This window comes from Heloderma suspectum, chromosome 2 (genome assembly GCF_057233095.1).
Source record: "Heloderma suspectum isolate Gila_16-S chromosome 2, 16-S_ref, whole genome shotgun sequence".
In the NCBI taxonomy this organism is placed as follows: domain Eukaryota; kingdom Metazoa; phylum Chordata; class Lepidosauria; order Squamata; family Helodermatidae; genus Heloderma; species Heloderma suspectum.
In genome coordinates this window covers 166,797,025-166,822,118 of record NC_139459.1, presented here as the reverse complement: position 1 = coordinate 166,822,118, position 25,094 = coordinate 166,797,025, and the positions used below count along the sequence as shown (strand labels likewise).

Below are 25,094 nucleotides of genomic sequence, written 5' to 3'. Positions count from 1 at the left end.
AAGTTCTTACTGCCAGTAATTAAGCTTTAGGAGAGTCATTTCAGCCTTTTAGAATGAGTGAAAACAGAGCAAAAGCTGGGAAACCAATGATTGGTGGTTGGGAGAAAGGCGAGAGGCCATCTGGAGAACCCCAGAAAGCCAGAATGGGGCTGCACGCAGACCAGAGCTGCCCCATGGCCTTTCAACATCCCTGTTTTAGGAGTACAAGCTCTTCCAGATCAGGCAAACCACCTAGCAACAGGACTTCCATCTTGTCAGTAAGAGGTTCATTTTTTGGTCTTCACTGAGTCCATTAGTGACTCCAAGCATCAATTTAGCATTTCCATTACCTCACCTGAATCTGATATAAAGGAGAAATACAGTTGAGAAGTCACGAAGAGTCAGAAGCGACTGAACAACAAAACTCATCGACATATCAGTGACACCCACCTTCAAAGCCCCAGATAACCTCAGTCACAAGCTTCATGTAGATGTTAAAAAGCATGGGTGACAAAATGGAATGCTGCTGAACACCACAGTGTAAATGCCATGAAAGTGACTACAGCTTCAACAGGAGCATCAGCCACACCAATAGGAAATTTCCTGAGAAAAGTGAGGAATCCATAGGTCTCCAGAGGCAGACCATCCTAATGGGTTTACTATCCTTGCAGAGGGGAATAGCCCAAGCCTAAATCTCAACAGGAAGTGGTCTGAAGTTAACAAAATTCAATCCATATGAGTCAGCATGGCAATGACCTTGTTTGCACATAACAACAGCCCAGAGTATGGGTTGCTGTTGAATTGTTACATATGAAACCTGCACTATGCGTTGTTAGCCACAAATAACCCAGAGTTCACAACCCAACAACAAACCATGGGTTCTCTTCCTGGGTTGCTCATTGTTAAACCACAGTGCAGGGTTCGCACATAGCAACAACCCACAATTCAACAACCCATGATTCAATAACAATCCATACTCAGCTCATGCCCCGGGTTGTTGTTACAGGCCAGTAAGTATCAAATGCTCTGAGTGCATTCAATCATCACAGCCTGGTGCTTCATTTGCATAACACTACTGGTGAGAGTAAATTATGGCTAACAGGGGAAGTACCCACTTAGATCTCTATTCAAGCCAGAACAAATGGTGTCAAATATGCCAATGAATTCAGTGAAATTATTTATACGTGTAGTGTTATATAGACTGAGCATCAGTCAACGAGAGTTAGATGCACCGGGCGACCATCCATATTAGAGTGTTGACTTCAAATTATGGGATCACTTTGATTTCAGCTTATTGGATAATGCAATATATCTGTGCTAATAGGATGTGTTCCTTTATTTTTTCTCATCTTACCTTATACAAAGCTTTTTCCTCTATCTCATCATTAGTGTGTACATGTATGTATGTATGTGTCTCCCAAACACATCCAGTTCTTGTATCTGATGAGGTAATCTCTTCTTTATGAAAGTTCATGCTTAAAACAAATTGGAAACCCATACCAATGGACTGGGTCAGTGGAGCAAATGACAGAAGTTGCTGACTTGTTAGTAGAATTATTTTCATTACATTAATAGGAAACAGCCTACAATAACCACCAGAATTCTCTGTATGCCATACAAAATGCTGGCCCGCAGCTGGAACCTGTACATGGGTCCTTTGGGCAGTCTTGCAGTTATGCCCAAGGGAAGGGAAGAATAATCTCCCCCAACTTTGGTCACCTCCCCCACCCACCCACCCTGCTTGAAGAAAGGGGAGACAGAGAAAGCTGGGCCAATCCCAGCTACTTCTCTAAGCCGTGCATGCAGGTGGTGGCAGCCCCCTGCAGCTCCATGCATGGCTCAAATTTGCCTTGTACATGCTTTCCAAGAGGCATTTTGTAAGCCCACCTTTAGTCCTGTGCTACTCATGGAAGCAGAACCACCCCACCTCTCCCTGTTCTTTCAAAGATCTCTCAGGCCCAGACCAATTCCCAGTCTAGCCTACAGATTGGCTGGGATATAACCATTTGTGGATCAGGACAGCCTTAGTCAGGAGCATTCAAAAGGGCCTTGCTCCCTTCATCCCAGCTCCACTTGATTCTCCCTCTTCTGCTCTTGACATTTGATCTCTCTTGCCAACTCTTGGCCCTCTACTAACAGATTGCTCCAATGCACACGAAACTCAGCCTTTGGGACATTTCTTACATTAACAGGGCAGTACGGCTGCTGCTTCCCAATGGCTTCTTCCCACCCCACTCCAGTAACATCTAAATCCAATATTTATATGGCATGGCGGCTGGTGGCTGGCATGGTTATGTCCCACATCATCTACCCATCCTACATAAGTACCAGATTTAGAAGTTCCCAGAGAAACAACAGCTACATTGCTCTGATTATATATATCAGTTCTCCAACAAGCTGATGTAGCCCAGTGTCTCTGAGCTTCAATGCAGGGAGTCCCTGATTCAAATTTTATCTCTGCCATGAAGTCACTAGGTGGCTTTAGGCAAGCCACACTCTCTCAAATTCTTCCCTCCACCCACCACAACATGGAAGTAATAATATTGACCTTTACAAGGCCTGTTGTAAGGACTACAAGATAGTGGATGCTGGATCCTTTGAAAACTCTAATGCGTTATACAAATTCCTAAGAATGATTAAGTATTGTTACTACTCAGACTACAGTGCAAACTGAGGCAATCAACAGCAAAGTTCTTGTGCAGTTCCTGCTCATTTCAGTATGGCCTATGCAGGAAGACTCCCAGCGGGCTGCATCCTACAGGTCAGGTCTGTCTATCTCCCACTCTTGTGCTTAATAATACCCCAAATCTTCTGCCTGAAATGGCCACCTATGCCTACCAAGTTTTTTTTTAATGAATTTGTTACTTAAAGTATAGAGCAAAATAGCAATGAAAAGCCATCCCAAGCCACTGACCCATACTGGAATACCTCGTAGGAGGATAAAGATTGTCCCCTAACTTCTTCTAATATAATTATCAAGGCTCTAGTGCTTCATACAGTCATGATCATACCACACAGCACAGAATACACCTGCCTCCAACATGGAATCAGACAGCAATCCAGGTATCCTGAGCATCTGAGTTTACTTTGGAGGGAGGAGAGCATGCTTCTAGCTATTAGAAAGAAAAATCCTTGAAAGAGATGGGGGCACACAGTGCCAGAAGCAGAGGGGGACTGAATGAAGTTTCTAGGGACTGTAGCATAGGACTTCTTATTTATTCTTATGTATTTCTAACATTTATATCCCACTTCCCAACCAGTAAGTGTTCTTAGAGTATCACAAATTAAACATGAAAAAACAAACACCACCCCAAAAGCACCCTTAAAAAGCAATCACAATAAACAAGATAATAAAATAATAACAAAGAGCTCCATAAATTCAAATCCCACTTAAAAAACAACTATCCCCGCATCAGCTATATCCTGTATATGAAGGGTAAATTAAACCAAGTCCCCAAAGGGCAAAGGTAGCCAGGTGAGCTCCCCTTGATAAAGAGTCCCACAAGGAAGGTACCACTACTGAGATGGCTCCAGATCTAGTAGCCACCTGCCAAACCTCAGATGGAGTGGAGCAGGACCTTCTCCGAAGATCTCTCTGTGGGGATGACCCCAGAGACAAGGTTGGCTCCACTGCCAGGTGATGGAAATATACTCCCTGAAGATGATAGTCACAAGGGAGCTGGGCAGGAAACAGGAAGTGGGTTTTGGCTAAGACGCAAAATTTAAGGGCTATAGGAAGGCAGGCCAGCCTGGATGGTGCCGGAGAGGAAAATAAGGAAAGCTGATTGCTATTTAACCCCCTTCCCTTGAGACGGGTTGCCCCAGGGCTCTTGAGTAGGAGCCCTGGTTCAAGAATCCTGCACTCCCTACTGAGTCCTATCGCAATCCCCCTAAAAGACTTTAAAGAATGAGGGGGAACATACAGATGTTTCTTCTCAGTGTAGCACAGGCACCTCTATTCTTCTCTCTCTCTCTCTCTCTCTCTCTGACCACAACACTCTAATCACATCCATCCAGAGCACAGAATAGGATCCTGCCTGCTTCAGCTAGCAACGCTCCCCAAAAAGCTGAATGCAGCTCAGGATTTCTGAAGTGCAGCACTCTAGCTCTGATACAGTCTGCAAAAATAACCCAGCCTGTCTCTTCAGCTGTATTTTCCAACTGTCAGCTAGTTCAAGCCTTTCTTGGTGAATATATCAGAGGGAACAAGGTTTTCATATGAACCTTTTAGAGCAAGGAATAGAATTAAATCCTTTAACCACCACTTTTTTTTTAACCAGCCCTCCCAATTGTAGTAGGGAGAGCATACTGATCTCAGGATCAAAAATATTATAATCAAGCCTTTAGCCCTTGATGATGTCCTCTTAGAGATGATCTCTGTAACTTAACTTAGGTGGACAGCATCATGTAGATCCCTTTTCAAACTCAACAGTATAGCAAGGGCATAATTAGAAAGTAAAGTGAACTCAACTCAATGAACACACCTCAAAACTGACCCTCAGTACTGAGATCTGGATAATGCCCAGAGCCACACAGAAGACCAGTTTGAAAAGCAGTGTTTACTCTTCAGCTTTTCATCAGAACTTAAGATGAAAAGCTGTAAGAGAACTGATTGGTTTGGGAAAGCAACTGGAGTGGGCAGACAGATGAAGAAATGAGCGCTGGATTGGGGCAGGCAGATGAAGAAATGAGCAACACCAAAACACAGTGAAGGCCAAACAGCCATTTCCTTAACTCATGGTGGATGGAACATCTAAACATGCTTCCCCCAAACCTGCCAGGTCTGAACATCTGGCCACCCACCTCAGGTGAAGAGTGGACCTGCTGCACTCCATGGACGGCCAGCGCGACCGCTCCTCCTTTACTAGCCTGTGAAGTACTCTGTACCACCAGCCGCTGAAACAGGATGACACAAAAGAAGCAAGCCCTGGTTAATTGTTGCATCTCTAGGAGAAGTGTACCACGTTGAGCCAGCTGTCAAAAGATAGGCTAGCCAGGGGGTTACTCAGGGACTGCTCACTTGGCACACACACATTCCATGAATTAGGATATAGATCATTCTTCACTAACCACCCTCCAGGTAAGCATTAATGTCTGCTGAAATACACAAGATTGGTTCAAAGCATTTTGGTGCCTGAGACAAAAATGGCATCAGTTGACATAGAGCACAATGCACTGGAGGATCTCGTACACAAGCCAATTGGAAGACCAGGAGCTGTGCAAGAACACTACCAAGCTCTAGCACAGCTCCAGTTCATTTCAATGCTTGTGCAGGAGAAGAACACAATGCTTGTGCAGGAGAACTTTACGAGGAGATCCCTTTGGCCCGATCTGCCCATCTCCAACTCTGCCTTCCTTAATGGTGCCCAAAATCTGCCCTATGAGGTGCCCACCTCACCTTGCTGTAAGAAAGAGATGCCTCTGTCTACCTGGGATCACCTCCTTTCACACAGAAATAAACCTAAACAGGGTATAGAATGATACTGGTTTCCTGGGGAAAGCAGCAGTCTCCCCACTATGCCAGAGTTCTAACTCTATGGAGCAGAGAAACAGCTGGGACCATGCCCATCCTGGTTGCAAGATAAAACCAACAGAAGGCCTCTTCCCATAGTCTTTCTTTGGCTGGCTGAGAAGTAATCCTGTAAAATGGCCATGCCACTTTTAAGCATAAGAACATAAACCCCCCGCTGCTGGATGAGACCAAGGATCCATGTAATCCAGCATCCTGTTTCCTGATGCCTCTGAAAGCTTTTCCAAGCAGGACAAGAAGGCAATGCCAACCCCCACTGTGTGTATACACACACACACACACACACACACACAAGCAACTGCCCCTCAGAGGCAAACTGGTTCTGTTTAGCGACCAGGACTAATGGATCCATCCTTCAGGGATTCGTCTGATCACTTTTTAAAGCCACCTAAGCCGATGGACATCACCTTATCTTGTGGCACTTTAACTACCAAGAGGCTGACCAAAGGCTTTTGTTCAAGTACATGCTCTTCCTGAATGCAAAAACAAGGTGTCTAAAACAAAGAGAGTCAAGCCTGCAGTGGATCTGGAACTGGCAGTCTGAGGGAAGTCAGGCAGGGGATCACCCTGTGGGTCACCAACCTGCTCTAGCAAAACGAAGGTGCTGCAGGGAGACCAGCCATAGCTAGCAAGAAAGCCTTTTAACCTTCACCCTTATAAAAGCTTTGGGTCAGGCATGCTTGCTGGTCTGAGAAGGTAGCTGAGCCTGCTCATGCTGCTTCACTACAGACAGCCTTTGCCTTTACGACTGCCTCACCTTGCCCGCCCGCCACAACCTCACCACCACTTGACAGGAGCACAATCTGACACTGGGTTTTTGCGGCATTTATCCTATATTCTGCAGATCAGTATTTCCATGCCTCCTTGGCCCCACCTTCAGGAGTTACCAGGCCACCATGCTGTTAGGTGGTTTCTTGCTCTTTGGTATGCAGAGAATCCAAGACATGATTTTGTGTTAAGTGCAATCTCACTCAGCTGCCAGAGCAGCTGCATCAGCCAAGAGAATGCTTCTCAGGTCACCTTAAGAAGAAATAAGGGCAGGACATTCCATAACAGGGGCAAAAAAAGGGTGTAGCTTTGGAGGAGGAAGAGGAGGAGGAGGAGGATGCCATAGGTAAGATGGACCAGAAAAGCCTGTTGGTAAGATCAAATAAAACAGGAAACTGTCTTATCAAATGGGGTGCTGAAAATTGGAACTGGACTGAACAGGAATCACCATAAAAGAAGAAAAACTAGAAGAGGAACATTGTGAAGGATATTTGCTGAATTTTTAGTCTGGTCAACTAATTTAGCTATTTCCATAGTTGAGGCCTATCTCATTGGAAACAAACTGTTTGTTCAGTTATATGTGTGTGCAATTCCCTTTGTGAATTGAAGCCTGTTTATTTACCACACACCTCCCAAAACCTTCCCCTATTTCATTCTGTTGGACAAGATAATCTTAATATGTGTGAATGGTTAAGACTATCTGACATCCTGGAAAATGAAGCTGGAGTGTGTATGAATGGGCCAGCACTTCATGGTGTTCAATCCAAATTCCTTTCTGAATGGTCTTGCCCTGCTCGCTGTGGCTGATTGGTTCAAGGTTTGGAATGAAACGCTTACAAAGAAGGTTTGAAGAAACTGACCCTTCTCAGAGGTGGTATCACAGAATCGTTTTTCAAACATGTACAAAACTAGTAAGCACATGAAACCCAGTTGGCTATAGCTTCTAAGACCAGAAGAGTGCAAACTAAAGAAGGAAAGATCAACATCAAGAAGATGTTTTTAAAGTAACTGTCTGGCAGGGGGTTATATTCCCACAGGAAACTGTACCCAAATATCTTCTCACCCAATGCCTAAACTAAGGCAGAATTCTCCATACACTTAAGCTGTAAATTGTTTCAGGTGCACATGCAGAGAATGCAACAGATACCTTATTTGCTCACTTCCCCTAATATACTGGTCCAACCATACCTCTCATCCTTTCTGCAGGCAGAGAACAAAAGCAATCGAAGTGTTTGAACAGGTTCTGAAATAAGAACCAGACTGTAGCCCAACAAATCCAAAGGGTTTATAACAGGAGAATCAGGTGCACGAGCCCTGCTATACTTAAAAGTTCAACTCAACAAGCCAAATTCTTCCTATATCCTAACTATAGCAACCTGCAGCTCATCCACCAAAGTTTCCGAACAGTCAGTTCCTTGAACTCTTTAGCAGAAGTACCCACTATTCAGCACATTATTTTCAGTTATCAACCACTAGGATTCTTTTATGCATAAATTATCTTGCTTCAGGGTCAGGAAGACAGAACCGATAGCCTTGAAAAGCACCAACCAATCTATCATCCTAGAATTCTCTTCATTCAGAATTATCACTGGGATAACCACAAGGGTGAAACTTTGGCTAGTACTACAGAGTTAGAAAGGGCTAAGTGGATCATCAAGATCTACCCTTTGCCCTAACAGGAAATGCCCTATACACAAGTGATTACCCAGCCTTTCTTTAAAACATTCCACGGAGTCCCTCAAAAGACCACTGCAAAGGAACTAGGGGATGTCTAATAAAGAATTCTCAGTATCCCCACAAACAAACTCACAGGGTTCCTTGGGGAAAACCATGCCAGAGAGACCAGTCTGAGCTGGTAGCACAGATGTGCCCACTTGATGACAAGAAGGCACTATAGCTTGAACACATTCTCAGATGAACATGTGTAGCACCCAGATGTGGCCCAGTAGGTAGGTTGCTGGGCAAAAGAAGGCACTTTAAAACTGCACCAACCACTTGTAGCAGCATCGCAGAGAAAGATCAGACTCACCTGCTGGGGAACCTGCACACTTGTGAGCTGCAAAGGGGACACTGTTCCGGGCTTCGTCTGCACGCTGGCTTGGACCAATAACCTCTGCCAAATAAAAGAGCCCGGGATCAAGGCAAGCGAAGACAATTCACAGAAGTAGCAGGGGGGGAAAAGTTAGTCTTTGTCACATTCATCACCAGAAACTTCCCCTCAGAGAGAGCAAGGCTCATGATAAAGCCCATAAAGCACTAATATTTGCATTTAACAGAGAACACTGAGGACAGCTGAGTGGAGGATCTTTGCTCTTGGTTACTTATGAACTGTTTCAGAAAAAGATTATAGGCACTCTTACTTACAGACTGCCCTCTGTAGTTACAGGACCTGGTGCCTCTTTTACAGGTAGAAATGGCTTTGGTAGCCTGTTTCACCCCTCCCAATATCATTGAGAACAGAACACAGTAGACTAATTATGTCCCGCTCTAATCCACAAAACTAACCCAGGAGTCCTAGTTCCCAAATCCTTCCCTTGCTCTCATCCCCTACATCCCACTCCCCTCATATATTTAGGAAAGGAATCCAGGAACTTGGTTCACAGCTCTGCATACCAATTATCGTAGCACCACTAATACATATTTTGAAAGATTTTTGCACATCTAAGTACCAAAGTTGTCCTGATTAAGTACATCTTTGCTTCATCTACCTTTGTCATGCTAACAGCAGGATCCCTGGTTTGATCTACATACCTGCTGAGTAGTCTGAACTTGCTGGACCACCTGGGTCGGCACCCCTGACTGTGTGGCTGTGGAGCCTGGACTGGACTCTGAAACCGTGTCGCTGGGCCTCATGGAGCCATCTGAAGAGAGGCAGAAGAGAGAAGTTCACACCAGCAGCCCCAGGAAAGGTCCAGTTCTCCAACCACCGATTTAACATGTCATTAGAAAAGCAAAGTAGATGGAGCACAAGACTGGACTCAGGATTCCTAGAAGGGGAGGAACATCTAGCAGCTCAGGCATTGGGGGTTCAGGTCTCTGTTTCTAAGGTGAGCATGTGAATGACTGCAGGCCAAGAAGCACAGCTCCTATGTTCTATTACTAGTTCTGTGAAGAGCTAATACAAGACCTGTTGCTACTCAAAACAAATATACCACACATAATATGAAGGCTTTGTACTCACTACTATTTGTAGTATTTGTACTATTTCAAGGTATCCTAGGCCACATTTCCCAGACTGCACACCTGCTGATGCCGCAGCCCCAAGAAACTACTTGAGTAGCTTGCGCATACAGGATGGTCCTTGCATTGGAGGGCAACACATTCTGGGACACTGGGACCAGAATTCCTTTTCACTGACTAGATTTCTACAGACTGTTACCTATCCAGGGCTTTTGGGACTAGGCAGTTAATAAATATCTAACTCCTAACCTGAGATATAACAAAGAATAATGTTTGGCAGTTAAACACAAAGGGTTCACTTTCTCAAAGCAGGAATAAACAAGAAGTCCTTCAAATGTAACAATGCCTTTGCTCCCAGAATCCTGTGGCTTGCTAGCATGTTTTCAGTCTATTATTATTTTGAGAAATAAATGTGTGGTTGTTGCTTATTTGCTGAGAGAAATCCATATGTATTTCTTTGAGGCAGTGCTTCTGCTGAAAGGATACTTTGTTTCCCCTGCACTCAGTGTGCAATCTTTGGGCATAGTGCATGGCTATAACATGTTGACTCAGAAGTCCCACTGAGTTTGAGGGTGTTTACTCCCAAGTAAAGTGTGCATACGATTGTAGCATGAGAAATTGCTATCCCTTCCCTCCCAGTATTACATGCTATCATATCCACTATGATTGGGAGTCTGGAATGAGTTTGTGTGTCACAGCTATCTAATGGATACTGCCTGCAATACTGCTAGTGATGTGGCACTATCCCTCCATCATTCCTGCCATTTTAGGAGCTTCCTGAAAGTGTTATTATTTTACTATTTTAGAGGTTGAATGCACCCTTGCTGTGCCACTCATTTCAAAAGTGCTCACTGAACCCTTTCACAACAGAAACAACAAGGAAAAAATACAAACACCAGAAAGGCTACCCACTCCTGACACAGCAATATCCCACCATTTCATAAACTCCTTTGGCTTTGGTAAAAAAATATTTTTTTGCCCGCTTCCTATAGTCAGCACTAGAACGCACATCTCTTCTGATTTTTAGATGTGGCAAACAAGAGTAAGACTGCCTCTCTGGCAGCAAGATTATCTCCTCCACTTCGACCCTGAATTACGTCAGAACAGGATATTGTCCTCCTGGCATTTAATCCACACCAGAGGAAGTTATGCTGTTAGAAAAAATGGCACTGTTTTCTTATTTTCTAGAAATACAGCATCTCACTCCCCTGTTATTTTTCATGAACTGTCCTAGGCAGCAGGTGCATCTCTTCCCCAAAAGCAAAGATGGACCACGTGCGCCAAGCAGCAATAGTGGTAATCAAGAAGCTTCCCATGTTAAGAGCAGAATCCTGAACTCTTGGTGCTCAGGAGTTAGTTTTAACTATTTCCTGCATCGACAGAGCTTGTTTCTTCTCTGCTGTATTTCCACTGACCACAATAGATTTGCAAGAAAGCAAACAGTGCAGCTGATTTGGGAAAGCTCTACCTTTGACACAGGCTGCCAGATCCTAAGCAGAAATCCCTTTTGCAAGTACTTACGGTCAAAAGGCATTGCATAAAAGCAATCATAATACATGGTGAGGCTGCCGAAAGGGTTTCAGCTCTAGTTGTTCCTTTTCTTGAAAATAAAACAGGCAAGGCTTTTATAAACTGGAACCTTGGCCAGCTAATCCCTGCTAGTTCCTACCAAAGCTCCAGGCAGGTTGGTTTCGAATAAACATTCGCATCATAGTAGGTACACCCTCTGTTCTTCGCAGGATGGGGTGGCGGATGCCGGCTGTTCACCCGATTGTAATCACGAAGCAGGAGTTCACGTTTCATGAGTGTCTCATTTGACATGCTCAGCGGGAGGGGGAGAAAGGGTAGGGGAAGTCACTCTGGGCCACCTGCATTAGGCCTATGAATTTGTTTATGCTCTTAGAAAAACTACTATAATATGTAGGCTTTCAAAACTGTTCCCCTGAAAAGCTGAAGCTCCTGGAATACAGAGAATGGTCGGCACTACCTAACCAATATGACTATGCACATGGCTGACTCAAAAACTGCCAAACCACACTGCAAACACTCTCTCAGGGATGAGAAAGTGTTCTGCCCGTTCAGCTCCCACAACTCCTAATGTATGATCGCAAAGCTACCTTTGGTTTTGGAACATCTGAAAATCCTATTTTAGCAGATATATATTCTGAGGTCTACTATAGCAGAGGGCCTTGTGTTTCAGGTGAGAGATCCACAGACTGTGATAATGAGCCTCTCTGACTTGAAAATACAAACACTTAAGCCTCCTGTAGTATAACTAAAGAAAATGCAGACAAATCACCTGCAAGCAGTTGCTTTTCTTAGAGGCAGGAAAGCAAATAATATCAAAGCAAACAGGAGGAAGCAAGATCAGAAAAGAGGGACTGCAGAAGAGCCTGTATTAAATAAATTAAAAGACGGATGGGCCTGCTAGAAGTAAACTTCAGCTCACCAGGACTGGATGTTATTTTCCACACAAGGCCCTCAACACTGCCAACTGGGAGCATTTTTGACCAGCCCACCTCCTGGTACCGTATGGTCGCCTACTAACATTCAGTTAGAGCCGAAAGACCAGATTTCTTGATTTAAGTCAACTTTGAGATAACAATCTAGGTAACATGGACTGGTTTTATTCCCTGGAAGACAGAACCTTCCACAGCTGCCCCTCCTCTCACTATTACTCCACCTCAAAGCCAGAGGATAAGCAAAGCTTTCATTATCATTCATCATCAGGCTATCTTTCTTTCTGTCCCTCCCTCTCCCCCCACCCCTTACTAAGGGCAATGCAGTGCAGGTTTACACAACATTTTGGTTCTAGGATTATTTTCACCAGGCTATTAAAGCGAACAGACTTTCAGTTACAGCAGGAGTTATTATACCCTGGGGGCTCAGCATTGACAATTCTATTAAAGCCAGTGGGGAGTAGCAGGATGTGTGAGCGTGTGAGCACGTGTATGTGTGCACACACACGCACATCTGAACTCCTTTCATAAACAAGTCACAGGAACGATCCTGAGGGAACAGAGCCCTCTGGGACTAGCACTGTTCACTCTACTCTAAAGAACCTGTGAAAGCTGTCCATGTAACAGTTTCCCTGAAACTTGGTTCCTTTTACTGGGTGCCATTACTCAAGTAATGGAAACTTTGCAGAGTAAGCAAATAATAATAACAAAAATAAATAAATAAATAAAGTAAGTAAGTAAGTAAGTAAGTGAGTGCTGAATGTACTTGAAGTGCTCTGAACACTTGTAATCTCAAAAATCCTTACAACTCTGTAAGGCCAGTGGTATTATCCCCCTATTGCACATGGAGTGGCTGAGACTGGGAGAAAGAGTTGCTGCATAAGGCAATAGTGGCTTGCTGACAACGACCACTGTCATCTTGTTAAAGGAACTATGTGATCCCCAAGCATCTCCACGTTCTTTTCACTGAATCTTCTGGATGCTCAATTATGGCCTTAATTTTCTCAGCAACTCAGTTTAACTACAACTAAAAAACAGAAAGGCAATCACAGCAGCATTATCCAGCAGAGACTCTGAGCCAAATCCTCAGCTGCTAGAAGTCTGTTCAATTCAGCTCCACTGAAATGAAGGTAAGCTAATGATCGAGGTACTGGCCCTTTATCTTGAGAAGTAATCCGGGGGGGGGGGGGGGGGACTGACTATGACCACAGAGACCATTCTCCCAGCCTGTTCAAATGTGTTCTATATTGTTCTGGGATGGCAAATGCCAAAAAAGGGGAACAAGGTAGTGTGAGCATTCCGAATACCCAGATGAAACTCTGAGTTATGAAAATTATCAAAACCCATTCAACAGAGTACATGCAGCAGAGCTGGACTTCACCTAGAGTGAATTTAAAAATGGCTTTTGTAGCCATTTCTCTCTCTCTCTCTCTCTCTTTTTCAGTGCAGATGAAAATTATCTGCCTCTTCCATTTGCAGGATGAAGGGGGTCACTGTAACTCAAAACCTTGCATATCCCTACATCAACAGAAGAAGATATCACCTTACCCTTTTGTTATCTCTGATTTTGTCCAACACACGTGTTATACCAGCAGTGAAGTAAAAAAAATGAAATTAAGATTATGATTATGACAACAACATACAGAAAAGGAAACCTTAAGATGAATAACGATTGATTTTTAAAGGTGGATACATTCAGATAAATTAAACCTGCCAGTAAGGTAAAAAAGAACAGAGTGCGCTTTCTATTTCTAAAAGAGCAGAAGCATATAATTTGCCCCATGACTACTTATGGGGAACAATGCTACACAGGGACAGAGCAAAACAGTGGTGTCTGAGAATAAAGGTCAACAACAACAGCAGCAAAAAAAACAGAGACATGTCCTGTTTTAAACTCATGTACTGAAATAAGGGGAAGTTAGGAGGCTGCCTTATACCACGCCAGACTATTTGTCCATCTAGCCCAGTATTGTCAACTCTGATTGGCTGCAGATCTCCAAAGCCTCAGGCAGAGGTCTTTCACATCACCTGCTACCTGATTCTTTTACCTGGAGATGCCAAAGATTGAGCCTGCAGCCTTCTGCATGCAAAGCACCTGCTTTTCCACTGAGTTATGGCCCCTTCCCATGAGGGAAGGTCCAGTATTTTTCAGATCCATGACTTGAACATATGAAGCTGTCTTACACAGAAATAAACCACTGGTCCATCTAGACCAGCTTTGTCTACTCTGACTGGTGAACCAGTGACCCTCTATATATGCAAAGTATTTGTTCTATGAATGATCTATAGCCCCTCCCGTCCATTTACCACCAGCCTTCTTGTCTAATTTTACTGATATATGAGAAAAACAGTACAAGAGAAAGCCTTAAACACAAAGAAGGACTATTCAGAAGAGATAGCATTTGGAGAAATGTGTAAAATGCAGAAATGGCAAAAGACTGAAAGAGGAGACAGGAGCTGAGTTCATAAGAAGCAAAATACTATCATAGTCAATAGTCTTCTGGATTCACAAAGACACCCTATGACCTGGAAGCCTTTCTCCCTAATCTGTACTCTGTACATGCTTAGAGGCACTGATTCACTTACTCAGTGATTAAGCACCAGCACTGAAAGCAAGTCCTGGGCTTGGGCCCTGGCAGGCCCAAGTCAAATGTTGTTTCTCAGGAGGCATGATAACCTTTGCCAGAAAAATCCAGGAGAATTTCCAGCCATCCCTACTGCAAACAGTTCAATCTGGACCTGATTTGAGGGAGAGAATGGAACTAGGATGGAGTGTTACCTTGGTAAGGAAAATACACCATCTACAAGAGACAGTGCCTCAACAGGACTCAATAAGGCAAAGATGAATGGTGCCAGTTGTGAAAGTTGCTTTCTATAGCTGGGAAAAATCTAAGTTCTCGGTAAAACTCCTAGCTACAACATAAATCAAACAGTTCGACTCAGCAGCTTAGGAGCTACCTGATTAGAATCAGATGCAGGCCAGGTTTCTTCAGATAATATTTCAGGCCAGATGAAGTGCCACATTACACTAACAAGGACACCAGGGATTCTATCTGGCCATTTGCCTCGCCTTCTTCAAGATACAAGTCTGGTTCGCATGACTTGGACTTATTTAAGCAACAGTGGGCTGCAGTGCATCCTGGCAGCCATTTTGAATATTCAATGCCCATCTGCAGCTTATTTTGTCGTGGGAACCCAGGCAGCGGGAGTTGTGCGAGGGTTAAACAACAGACCATGGGTTCTGAGGGTTGTTTATCCTTTGCCCTACCCCCGCCACCTGGGTTTGCAGAATAGACAAGCTATAGCTGAGCACTAAATATTCAAAATGGCCACCAGCACACACCTCAGCCCACCACGGCTTAAATAAGCCATGGTGGGCTGTTTGATCATGCAAACTGGGTCACTGAGAAAATCTGCCAAACTCCTGTGCAGCCAAGCTCCATTTACTTCAATGAGCCTTGCAGAGGAAAACTTCCCCATGGATTGTACCCCATGTTAATTAGTGAAGGCAGATGCATTTGGATGTTTTGCCTCAGGCACTACAATGCCTTGAGCCACCTCAGTCAAGCTAACAAAAAAACCCTTGTACAAGGAAGTGGTTCAAAATCTAGGTTTGAACACTCTTGAGCTATACAGGTCAAGTGTCATGGAGGGCGGTATTATTAATTAGTCCCTTCCACTGATTATTCAAACAACATGTTAAAATTTTCACTGAAAATGACTGTGCAGATTCTCCCTGTGCGTCCATGGCAAGAATGAGGCTGTGGAAAGCTCAGAGCAGTATGTAGCAGCAATGAATGCAGCTCAGCTCTAAATGCCCATTTGTGGTAAAATCCAGCTGAAGCTAAGTGGTTTCAAGTATCATTCATGTAAATCAGAGAGTTAAGCATGTGCTTAAATCTCTCCCATTCAAATCATTCTTAAGTTGGCTGGAATCTCACCCTTGAACAGTAGGCCTGGGCAGAGCTCTGATGAAGAGTTCATGACATGTTTCCCAATAGACTGGATACAGACTGATACTCCAGAATAACTAAAAATGTATAGATAAATTCACTGACTACCATGAAAATCCAATTAGTGACAGCAAAGTCCTGTTGCAGAAGACTAAGCTGGGTACTATTCTCATCCTCACACCTAAGTTCTAAATGCAAATCTTCATTGTTGATGCAGAATCCAGAAAGAATTCAGCAAGCCCCTTCTAACAACTGTGACTCAGTATACACATTCCAATGTTTTGTTTTGTTTTGTTTTGAACATAGTTCCTTTCTGAAGTGTGGCTACTGCTCTGCTCCTCCTTTAGGGAGCCAGGTCGTCCTTCTTGTTCCTGAACCTGCCGCTGATCAGCTTTTCAGCCAGCAGGAAGAGAAAGCAAGGCGAAGGGGTCAAGGGAAGAGAGAGGCTAGGGGAAGGCGGGGGGAACAGCAAGGTAAAGAGGCGTGTAGTGGGGAGAGAGGCTGGGAGTGGAGAGAAACAGCAAGATAGAGGGATGAGTGGGAGAGAAAGAGCGAAGCTAGGGGCTAGGGAGAAAAAGAAGGTGGCTATGGACAGGGAAGGGAGAAATAGCAAGGAAATGGGTTGAGGGGACAAAAATAGTGAGGCCAGAGGGCTGGAGTAAAGAGAAAGAGAGAGAGAGAACAAAGGAGAAAGATCTGTATGGGTGGAAGAAGATTGGGTGGACCAAGAAGCAACCCTTTCCATTTCCCCCTCCCCCCCAGTCTCTAGCCTCGCTATTTCCCTCCCCCACCCTTGACTAGCCAGGCCCCCACAGAAGCCATTATGTGACTAGCAACATCCTCTATGGTGCCATTTTGTGGTGGTACCCACAGCAGTTTCTCAAATTCCCAAATGTGTCCACAGGTACAAAAAGATTGGAGACCCCTACCCTAATTGGCTTGGGACCAGAATAACTTAAAAGAACATTTCCTCCCATATGTACCTCCTTTTATCCTTAAGACATCTTTGGAGGCCCTCCTCTGGATGCCCCCACCAAAGGAAGTTAGGCAGGTAGCTATAAGAGACAGCCTTCTTGGCTGTGGCACCCCATTTATGGAATGCCCTCACCAAGAAGGCTCACCTGGTGCCTACATTGCTATCTTTTCAGCACCAAGCAAAGACTTTTCTTTTCCCAGAGGCATTTTAGAGATTTGGTTTTTAAATTTTATGGCTGTTTGTATTTATCTTCATATTTATCTGTCCCTCTGTCATTTTGTACTGTATTTTATTCCTTTAACTATTCGTGTTGGTATTTCATTCTTTAAACTGTTTCTAATTCATCCAGAGAGCATAGACTCAGTTGGTGCCCTCCAGGAATTATGGGAGTTGTAATCCAAAACATCTGGAGGGTACCAGATTGGAGATGGCTGAAATGAAATTTTGAGAACTGTATATATATTGGCTAGGGCTTATGGACGTTTTAGCCTAAAACATCTAGAGGGAACCAGGTAAGTCTTTTCTCATAGGGAACATGTTCCAATCCCTTTAGCATGTATGTGCTGGCACTGTCCTAGAAGGCATCAAAAGGAGATTAGCTAAATTTAAGGTGGGGAAGGAGGATATGTCTATCACAAGCTATTAGCCATGACTCCTAACTGAAGCTTCCATGTTCAAGGGCAGTGTACCCCTGAATAGCAGTTGCTTCAGGACAAATAGTTGGATAGGTATGTTACCTTCTTGCTCTGCTTATGAGCTTTGCAGAAGCATCTAAGTGACCACTGCTGGAAACAGAATGCTGCACTAGACATTTGATTTGAATCAGCGGGGCTCTTAACTTCTTAAATACATACATATAGTTGTAGAATATGCAGCTGATGTGACAAGGTACTTCATTATCTCTCAGACGCAGTCACTAGGGACTTCTGATCCAGCCCCAAGGCAAGTTTGCTCTATTGACTCATATTCCTGTGATGTGGCTGCCCTGGAGGCCACCATGCACACTCTATGGCTTCATCTATAACCACAGCTAAAGACCAGTTTGAGAACCACAGGCCTGATATAAAAAGCTATGGAAGATGAAATACATGCTGGCTCAAATTAGCTGTCATGGTATAAACTATTATGGACCAACAGTTGTTCCATGTTTGAAGAGCAAGGGTGGGTAGGTGGACAGAGTTCTTCTTAGAGGCTGCCAGAGAACTAGGAAAAATCGTTCCTTTGGACTTCAAAGGTTTGGAGACTCATAAGAAGCCTGACAATCTTTTGTGAATGCAGGAATAACTTTCTAACAGGGTTGGCTTTTGAGAGCCAGGTTGAAATTGATGGTCAGCTGGAGCTATTTTCTGTTTTGGATTTTTTTAAAATCCTATCTGCTCTGAGCTTTCAAGGGGGAACGGCTTATATATTTAAATATATTGAAATTTTGTCTAACCCAAATGCAGTCACCTACAGAATGGTCTACACAGAGACTACAATGGAAGAGTTCCAAAACACAGTGGTAAGTTCATGCCATTTACACTTAGACCTAGATACTTGGAGAGCCCTGGATTCGCCAAACAACCACTTCAGAGGCATCTGATTTTTTTTTTTCATTGAGAATAGGCCAAGAAGCAATGGGATGCAAATCATGCGAAGGCAGATTTAAGGGAAATATCTGTGGAAGTTGTCTAGCAATGCTGTGGGATCTCCATTCTTGAAGCAAGGGGACGATATCCCTTAAAAGTCACCCAGGGAAGGACAAATGCCTCCTGCTTAGTTTCAGTGTGTGCCTTGATTGGATCAGGAAATAGCTAATGGTTGGGCTTAGCGGAGCCTCCTGGCCTATCTAAGTGTTGGGGCAGAGGGCAGGTCAGCAGTGGCTGAGCCGAAGGCAACAGCAAAGGCAGAGCTGTCTTGGAATCCCCAACAGACAGCAACCCAAAGCACAGAAAAGAAAAATGAGGCATAGGAACATACAAAGGAGTGGGTGGAGAAATCACAAAGCCACACCAAAGCACTCCTTTAGGTCCACATTCTCCTGTTCCAGCAACAACTCACATTACAGAAAATCAAGATCATAAGAGCACAATGGGGGAAGAATTCACACAACCATACAATCATGATGCTGCTGCCGCTAATGATGATATCCTTTTATGATATCCTCACAGCCATGCAGCCAGGGACAGATCAAGGTTGTGATGGACCCCAGGGCTAGCTGTCTATAGCGACTCTCTACTCCGCACTCACTAGTGAACACACACACACACACACACAACATACAATAATAATGCAAAAACATTTTTCACTATATATTTTAATGGAAATATTATTCCATGCTTCCCTAGAAGCAAATGACTGATACCTCTTCCATGGTACAGAACTCAACACAAGCTTCCCTTTTTTCAGCACATAGACACAAGATATGTAAGCACACATCGAAGCTCTCTCTCTCTCTCTCTCTCCCCCTCTCCCTCCCTCTCTCTCACACACACACACGCACACACTCAAGCATGAGGCATAGTCTGACTTACTGACATACAGACTCAACAGTCAAACGGGGCATACACAACTAGTGCTGGCAGAGGACATTTATGCTGCCTGAGGAGGACCAGCAAATGTCTCCCATTTCTCACCGGATGATCTGGGGTAGTCACTACTTCAAAGCCTAACTTGCCTCACAGGCTTGTAGTGAGGGTAAAAATGGAGATATCTTTTGTTCCCAGACGAAAAGCAAAACACAAACATAATAAAATAAACAATTCTATACTAGAAAAACATATTTGACTTACAATACGTTCATAATAAGCCTCCCTAGCATGTAAAATGTCCATCTGTGCATTGCATTACCGTGTGCACTCATTTATATGCATGTACACTAGAAACAAGATGCAACCAGGTCCCCACTTGGAAATTTATCTTATAGAGGCCCCAGGGAAGGAACCTGAAGACTGACACCAACTCTTATAACTCATATTAAATGTTCAAATTTTTAAACACATCCTCTTGCTTCTCATATGCCCCACCCATATGCCTCCACCTTCTGCCTGAACATCAACTCAAAGAAACTTTATTAACAGCGAAAACAGCAAAGAGTCTTGCAGCACCTTAAAGACTAACACACTGAGACACACACAAATGCTTTTTAGAAAGTGCACACAAATGTTTTTTTTCAAAGAATTAGCGTAGCCACTTTAATAAAAATATCCTTTAAAAAAATCAATTTGGCCACAGATATATTCCTTTTCCCCCGCAAAAGAATTCTACGCTGTGTAATCAAGAAACAAAACCAAGGGCAGTATCCAACTGTGTCATTCTGTTAGCATAAATGATGTTGCACTAGCGGAAACTATCCCAAACTATACACAAGAGGAGAATCCAACTAAAGTTATGTTTGCACAAGCGCAGTTGTGCAAGCGGTTGTGCATAACTCTTGTCCAACCTGTTGTGCAACCTGCTGTGCAACCGCTTGCACATGCCAGTTGCACAAGCATAAAGGGCAATGGACGAGGGCTAATGTTGTCCCTATCTTCAAAAAGGGTAAAAAGGAGGAACCTGGGAACCAGGTCAGTCTGACATCAATCCCAGGGAAAATTCTGGAGCAGATGATAAAGCAATCCATCTGGAAGCACCTTGACAACAATGCCGTGATTACTCGAAGCCAACATGGATTTGTCAAAAACAAGTCCTGCCAGACTAATCTGATCTCATTTTTTTATCAAGTAACCTCCCTTGTAGACCGTGGGAATGCTGTAGGCATCATATTCCTCGACTTCAGCAAAGCTTTCGACAAAGTGCCCCATGATATCCTGATGAGCAAACTAGCTCAAAGTGGGCTAGAGGAAACAACGATCCGGTGGATCCACAGTTGGCTACAGAATCGGACTCAAAGAGTGCTTATCAATGGGACCTTCTCAAACTGGGGAGAGGTAACGAGTGGGGTACTGCAGGGCTCAGTCCTGGGCCCAGTGCTCTTCAACATTTTTATTAATGACTTGGAGGAGGAGGTGCAGGGAATGCTGATCAAATCTGCAGATGACACAAAATTGGGCGGGATAGCTAATACTTTGGAAGACAGAAACAAAATTCAAAGTGATCTGGATAGACTGGAGCGCTGGGCAGAAAACAAGAGAATGACATTTAATAGGGATAAATGCCAAGTTCTGCACCTAGGAAAAAGAAATCAAAGGCACAGTTACAAGATGGGGGATACGTGGCTCAACAACACCACAAGCAAGAAGCATCTTGGAATTGTTGTCGATCACAAGCTGAATATGAGCCAACAATGTGATGTGGCTGCAAAAAAGGCAAATACTATTTTGGGCTGCATTCATAGAAGCATAGCTTCCAAATCCCAGGAAGTACTAGTTCCCCTCTACTCAGCACTAGTTAGGCCTCATCTGGAGTACTGTGTCCAGTTCTGGGTACCACACTTTAAGAAGGATGCAGACAAACTGGAGAGGGTTCAGAGGAGGGCAACAGAGATGATTAGGGGACTGGAAACAAAGCCCTATGAAGAGAGACTGAAAGAACTGGGCATGTTTAGCCTTGAGAAGAGAAGACTGAGGGGAGATATGATAGCACTCTTCAAGTACTTGAAAGGTTGTCACAGAGAAGAAGGCCAGGATCTCTTCTTGATCATCCCAGAGTGCAGGACACAGAATAATGGGCTCAAGTTACAGGAAGCCAGATTCCGGCTGAACATCAGGAAAAACTTCCTGACTGTAAGAGCAATACGACAATGGAACCAATTCCCTAGGGAGGTGGTGGGCTCTCCCACAATGGAGGCATTCAAGACGAGGCTGGACAGCCATCTGTCAGGGATGCTCTGACTTGGATTCCTGCATTGAGCAAAGGGTTGGACTTGATGGCCTTATAGGCCCCTTCCAACCCTACTATTCTATTCTATGATTCTACCACTTGTGCAACAGAAAGATTTGGCAGAGTTCTACTAGCGCTATATGAGTTTTACTTATGTTGGGCGGCGGAGGTTAACAGGGTACATCACCTGTAATTTCTGACTAGTTTCTCTCTCTCCCACTTGCTCTCCTAGATATTATCTTTTAGGGCCAAACTAAACATTTACTTCAATGTAAGCGTGTGCACAGCCCTATTTGGATCACAACTGTGGCACTCCAGGAGGGGGGATTTAAGCTCCCCCCCTCCAGGGGTATGAAATTCTACATAACCCTGGGGAGGGGTTTAAAAATGAAAAAAAGCCTTCATTTTCCAATGAAGGCTTTTTGACATTTTTTAACCACCACTCCTGCGGGGAGGAGGGGGTGGAATTTCAGCATGAAAACGGGTGAGGGGGAGGTTTAACCGCCTGCCTCCTGGAGTGGCATGGTCCCGATTTTTTTACCAAAGTAAAAAAAGTTTGGCCCTTTCTTACTCCTGTGTAAGTGCATGTGGCCCTGATTTGGACTGGGACTAAGGTGCTCAGGGAGGGGGGTGTTATCTTTTTTCATGCTGAAATTCCACTCCCACATACGGGGGGAGGTGGGTTAAAAAATGACAAAAAGCCTTGATTGGAAAAAAGCCTTCATTGGAGGCCTTTTTCTGTTTGGGGGGAGGGGATTTCAGCACAAAAACCAGTATGTATGTGGGGAAAGAAATGTAACCTCACACCCAGATCACCATGGTCTGGATCCAAATCAGGGCCACATGCTTACACAAATGTAAATCAAATTTCTCTCCTACCTGATCCAGGCGGCTTCTCTCATCTCCATGACTCTGTCTTGTTCCCATGCTGTGGAAAAGGCAAGGGAAGGTCCAGCCAAAGCTGTGACTGCTGCTGCCTCTCTCTGAATCTTCCATGCTAAACAGGCTCAGTATTTATTTAAAAAACAACAACACTGAGCTGGGATTGGCTTTGCCTGGCACCCTGCCTGATAAGGAAGGGATGAGAGCCACCCTGAATGGCACTCCTGTTAATTCCTTACCTCCCAGTGAGGGAGCACTATGGAGAAATTCCAGCTTTTGGAGGAGCGATCAACAGGTTGGCCCTGCCCTAAACCCATTCCCCTCATCCTCATTCTCACGTGCAGACTCGCAATTTAAAAACAAACACCACACACAGAGTATTTGCTGGGGGCACATTCTGAGCATGTACAAATATCATGTATGCTCAGAATGTTTCCCCTAGCTGGCAGCTGACTCTCCACAAGTAGGGAAGAGGAAGACATCACACACTGTGCTTCCACAACATATTTTAAAGCTTGCTGGCTCTGGGGTGACTGGGGGAGGTAGAGAAAGGAGGCAAGAAGCAAAGGAAGTGCTAGGCAGTTTGTTTCCCCGCACATACATACACACACACACACACACACACACACAGAGCTGGCCATGACTGGTTGGGCTCTGTGGTCCTCCATGTTATTTTTCTGAGAAGTGGTACTCAGAATCAGTGGGGAACCCTTGGTTTTTCACAGTCTACTTTCCCTGAAGGCTACAAAATGTGTCCTTCACCCACCCCCCTACTGGTTCCAGGACTCAGTGCTGGAACCAGTCACTTTCACTGCTATTCCCCCCCCCTTGCCCCCCCCCCACACTTACCAGGGACAGTCACTACAATGTACTGCTGTGGGGCGGGTGTTGGTGTTTGCTGTCCGGTGGGTGGAGCCTGCGTCTGGGGAGGCGGGATTTCTGAAACATACTGTTTCGGAGTGGGCTGCTGCTGCTGCGCACCTTGCAATTCTGCCACATACTGTTGCTGAGCCGCTGCTGCCACCACCACAGGTGCTGCTGTGGCCGCCGTTGCTGCTGGCTGTTGCTGTGACTGTTGCTGCTGTTGTGACTGTTGTTGGGCTGCCTGTAATTCCGTTACGTACGCCTGTGTTGCCATGCCAACAGTGGGGAAAATGATAATAAATAAGGCTTTTTTTTGCTTCCTTTCGTTGAAGAAAAAAAAGAGGAAAAACAAATAGAACAAAAAAGAAAGAAAAAAACACAATTAATCGATTATAAAGCATTCCATAGACAGAAAGAACTCCCTACAGTTCTATTCACTGAGCACTAACTTAATAATACACCATGCTTAACACCTAATTACAGTCAATTACAGAAAAGAATAACAGTAGGTACGCTGATTACTCCATGTGGAAGATCAGCCTGGAAATCTGACAGCCCAGAACACAACACTTTGTATTTACCCAGGTGTAATCTGCATGACTGCACAAGCCACATTTCCAGGGTTCTTCCCATTTGCAAACAGGCGCCCATAACCTTGAGAAATTCAATGTTCTTCCAGTGCCCAACATCCACCTCACATTAAACACAGGGAACTGAGGACCAAGCACAAACTATGCAGTCCCCAGGGCAAGAGGAGTGATATAAGCTTACAAAACCCAGAACCACATTGCTGCTTATCTGGCAGATACTGCTCCCCATATTTCTCACGTTGTGCTAAGGAATGGAATTGGGAGGACAAGAAGCTCCCGTGGTGATGTACCCTTAATTATTTTATGAATCCCAATGGAATTCTGCATTCTATTTATGAAGGGAATCCAGTACCTTCAAAACAGCCTTTGATTTTGAATGCAGCCAACAGCCTAAATTTGTATTATACACATATGAACAAACTTACATCAATCAATCAATTCTGCGTGTGTTTATTCTAGCCTTATAATTCAGCATTATCTTATCACCTAGGGTGAACAACAGTAATCTCCAAGTAACACAGGTATATCTACTTCTAAAGCTAGAAGGGAGATGCCTACTCAGCCTCCATAACAACAAAGGCTGTGCTATGAAGGCTGCATGTATGACTCTATCAACAACTGTCATTCTCCATCGTAGACAACTACCTAGAATAGATCAGAGGATACCCTCCTGAATATTTCTTTATAGTTCAGACTTAATACACCTAACTTTCTGAGCCCTGAAATACCACAGTTTGCAAAACTTCTGAAAAACAGTGGGTTTTATTCTCTCTGTGACAAAAAAATTCATCAGGCTGGCATATCATGAATTGTGTGATGTGCTCAAACCATGACAGTTTAGTTCAAGATCAGATTCCTTCTGAGGGCTCAGTGTGTCTTCAATGCAGGTAGAAGATGGTTTGGGAAGCAGAGAGAAAATCCACTCAATCAGATCCACACTGGAGAAGGAAATGGCGACCCACTCCAGTATTCTTGCCAAGAAAACCCCATGGAACGAATCACAAGGCTAAAAGAGATGATGCCGGAAGATGAGCCCCTCAGGTCAAAAGGTGTCCAATATGCTACTGGGGAACAGCAGAGGGTAGTTCCAAGTAGCGCCAGAAAGAGTGAAGC

General features: G+C 44.2%; 1 protein-coding gene across 10 annotated transcripts in view; it reads right to left on the bottom strand.

The window, feature by feature from the left end:
- Positions 1-25,094, bottom strand: part of RFX1 (regulatory factor X1) — an 82,324-nt gene that overhangs the window by 44,665 nt on the left and 12,565 nt on the right. For 7 of the 10 annotated variants that reach the window (XR_014787997.1, XR_014787998.1, XM_084835844.1 and 4 more), the window contains exons 2-5: positions 23,377-23,711; positions 9,029-9,138; positions 8,307-8,390; positions 4,783-4,875 (exon numbers count right to left, since the gene is read on the bottom strand). Coding sequence is in view for 8 of the 10 variants with exons in the window: in XM_084835837.1 (XP_084691963.1) it covers positions 4,783-4,875; positions 8,307-8,390; positions 9,029-9,138; positions 23,377-23,711 (622 nt within the window). In the remaining 2 variants the exon portion in view is untranslated. Of the gene's footprint in view, positions 1-4,782; positions 4,876-8,306; positions 8,391-9,028; positions 9,139-11,126; positions 11,255-23,376; positions 23,712-25,094 lie in introns of those variants that run through there. The other 3 variants (XM_084835842.1, XM_084835839.1, XM_084835843.1) reach the window with 2 other exon arrangements.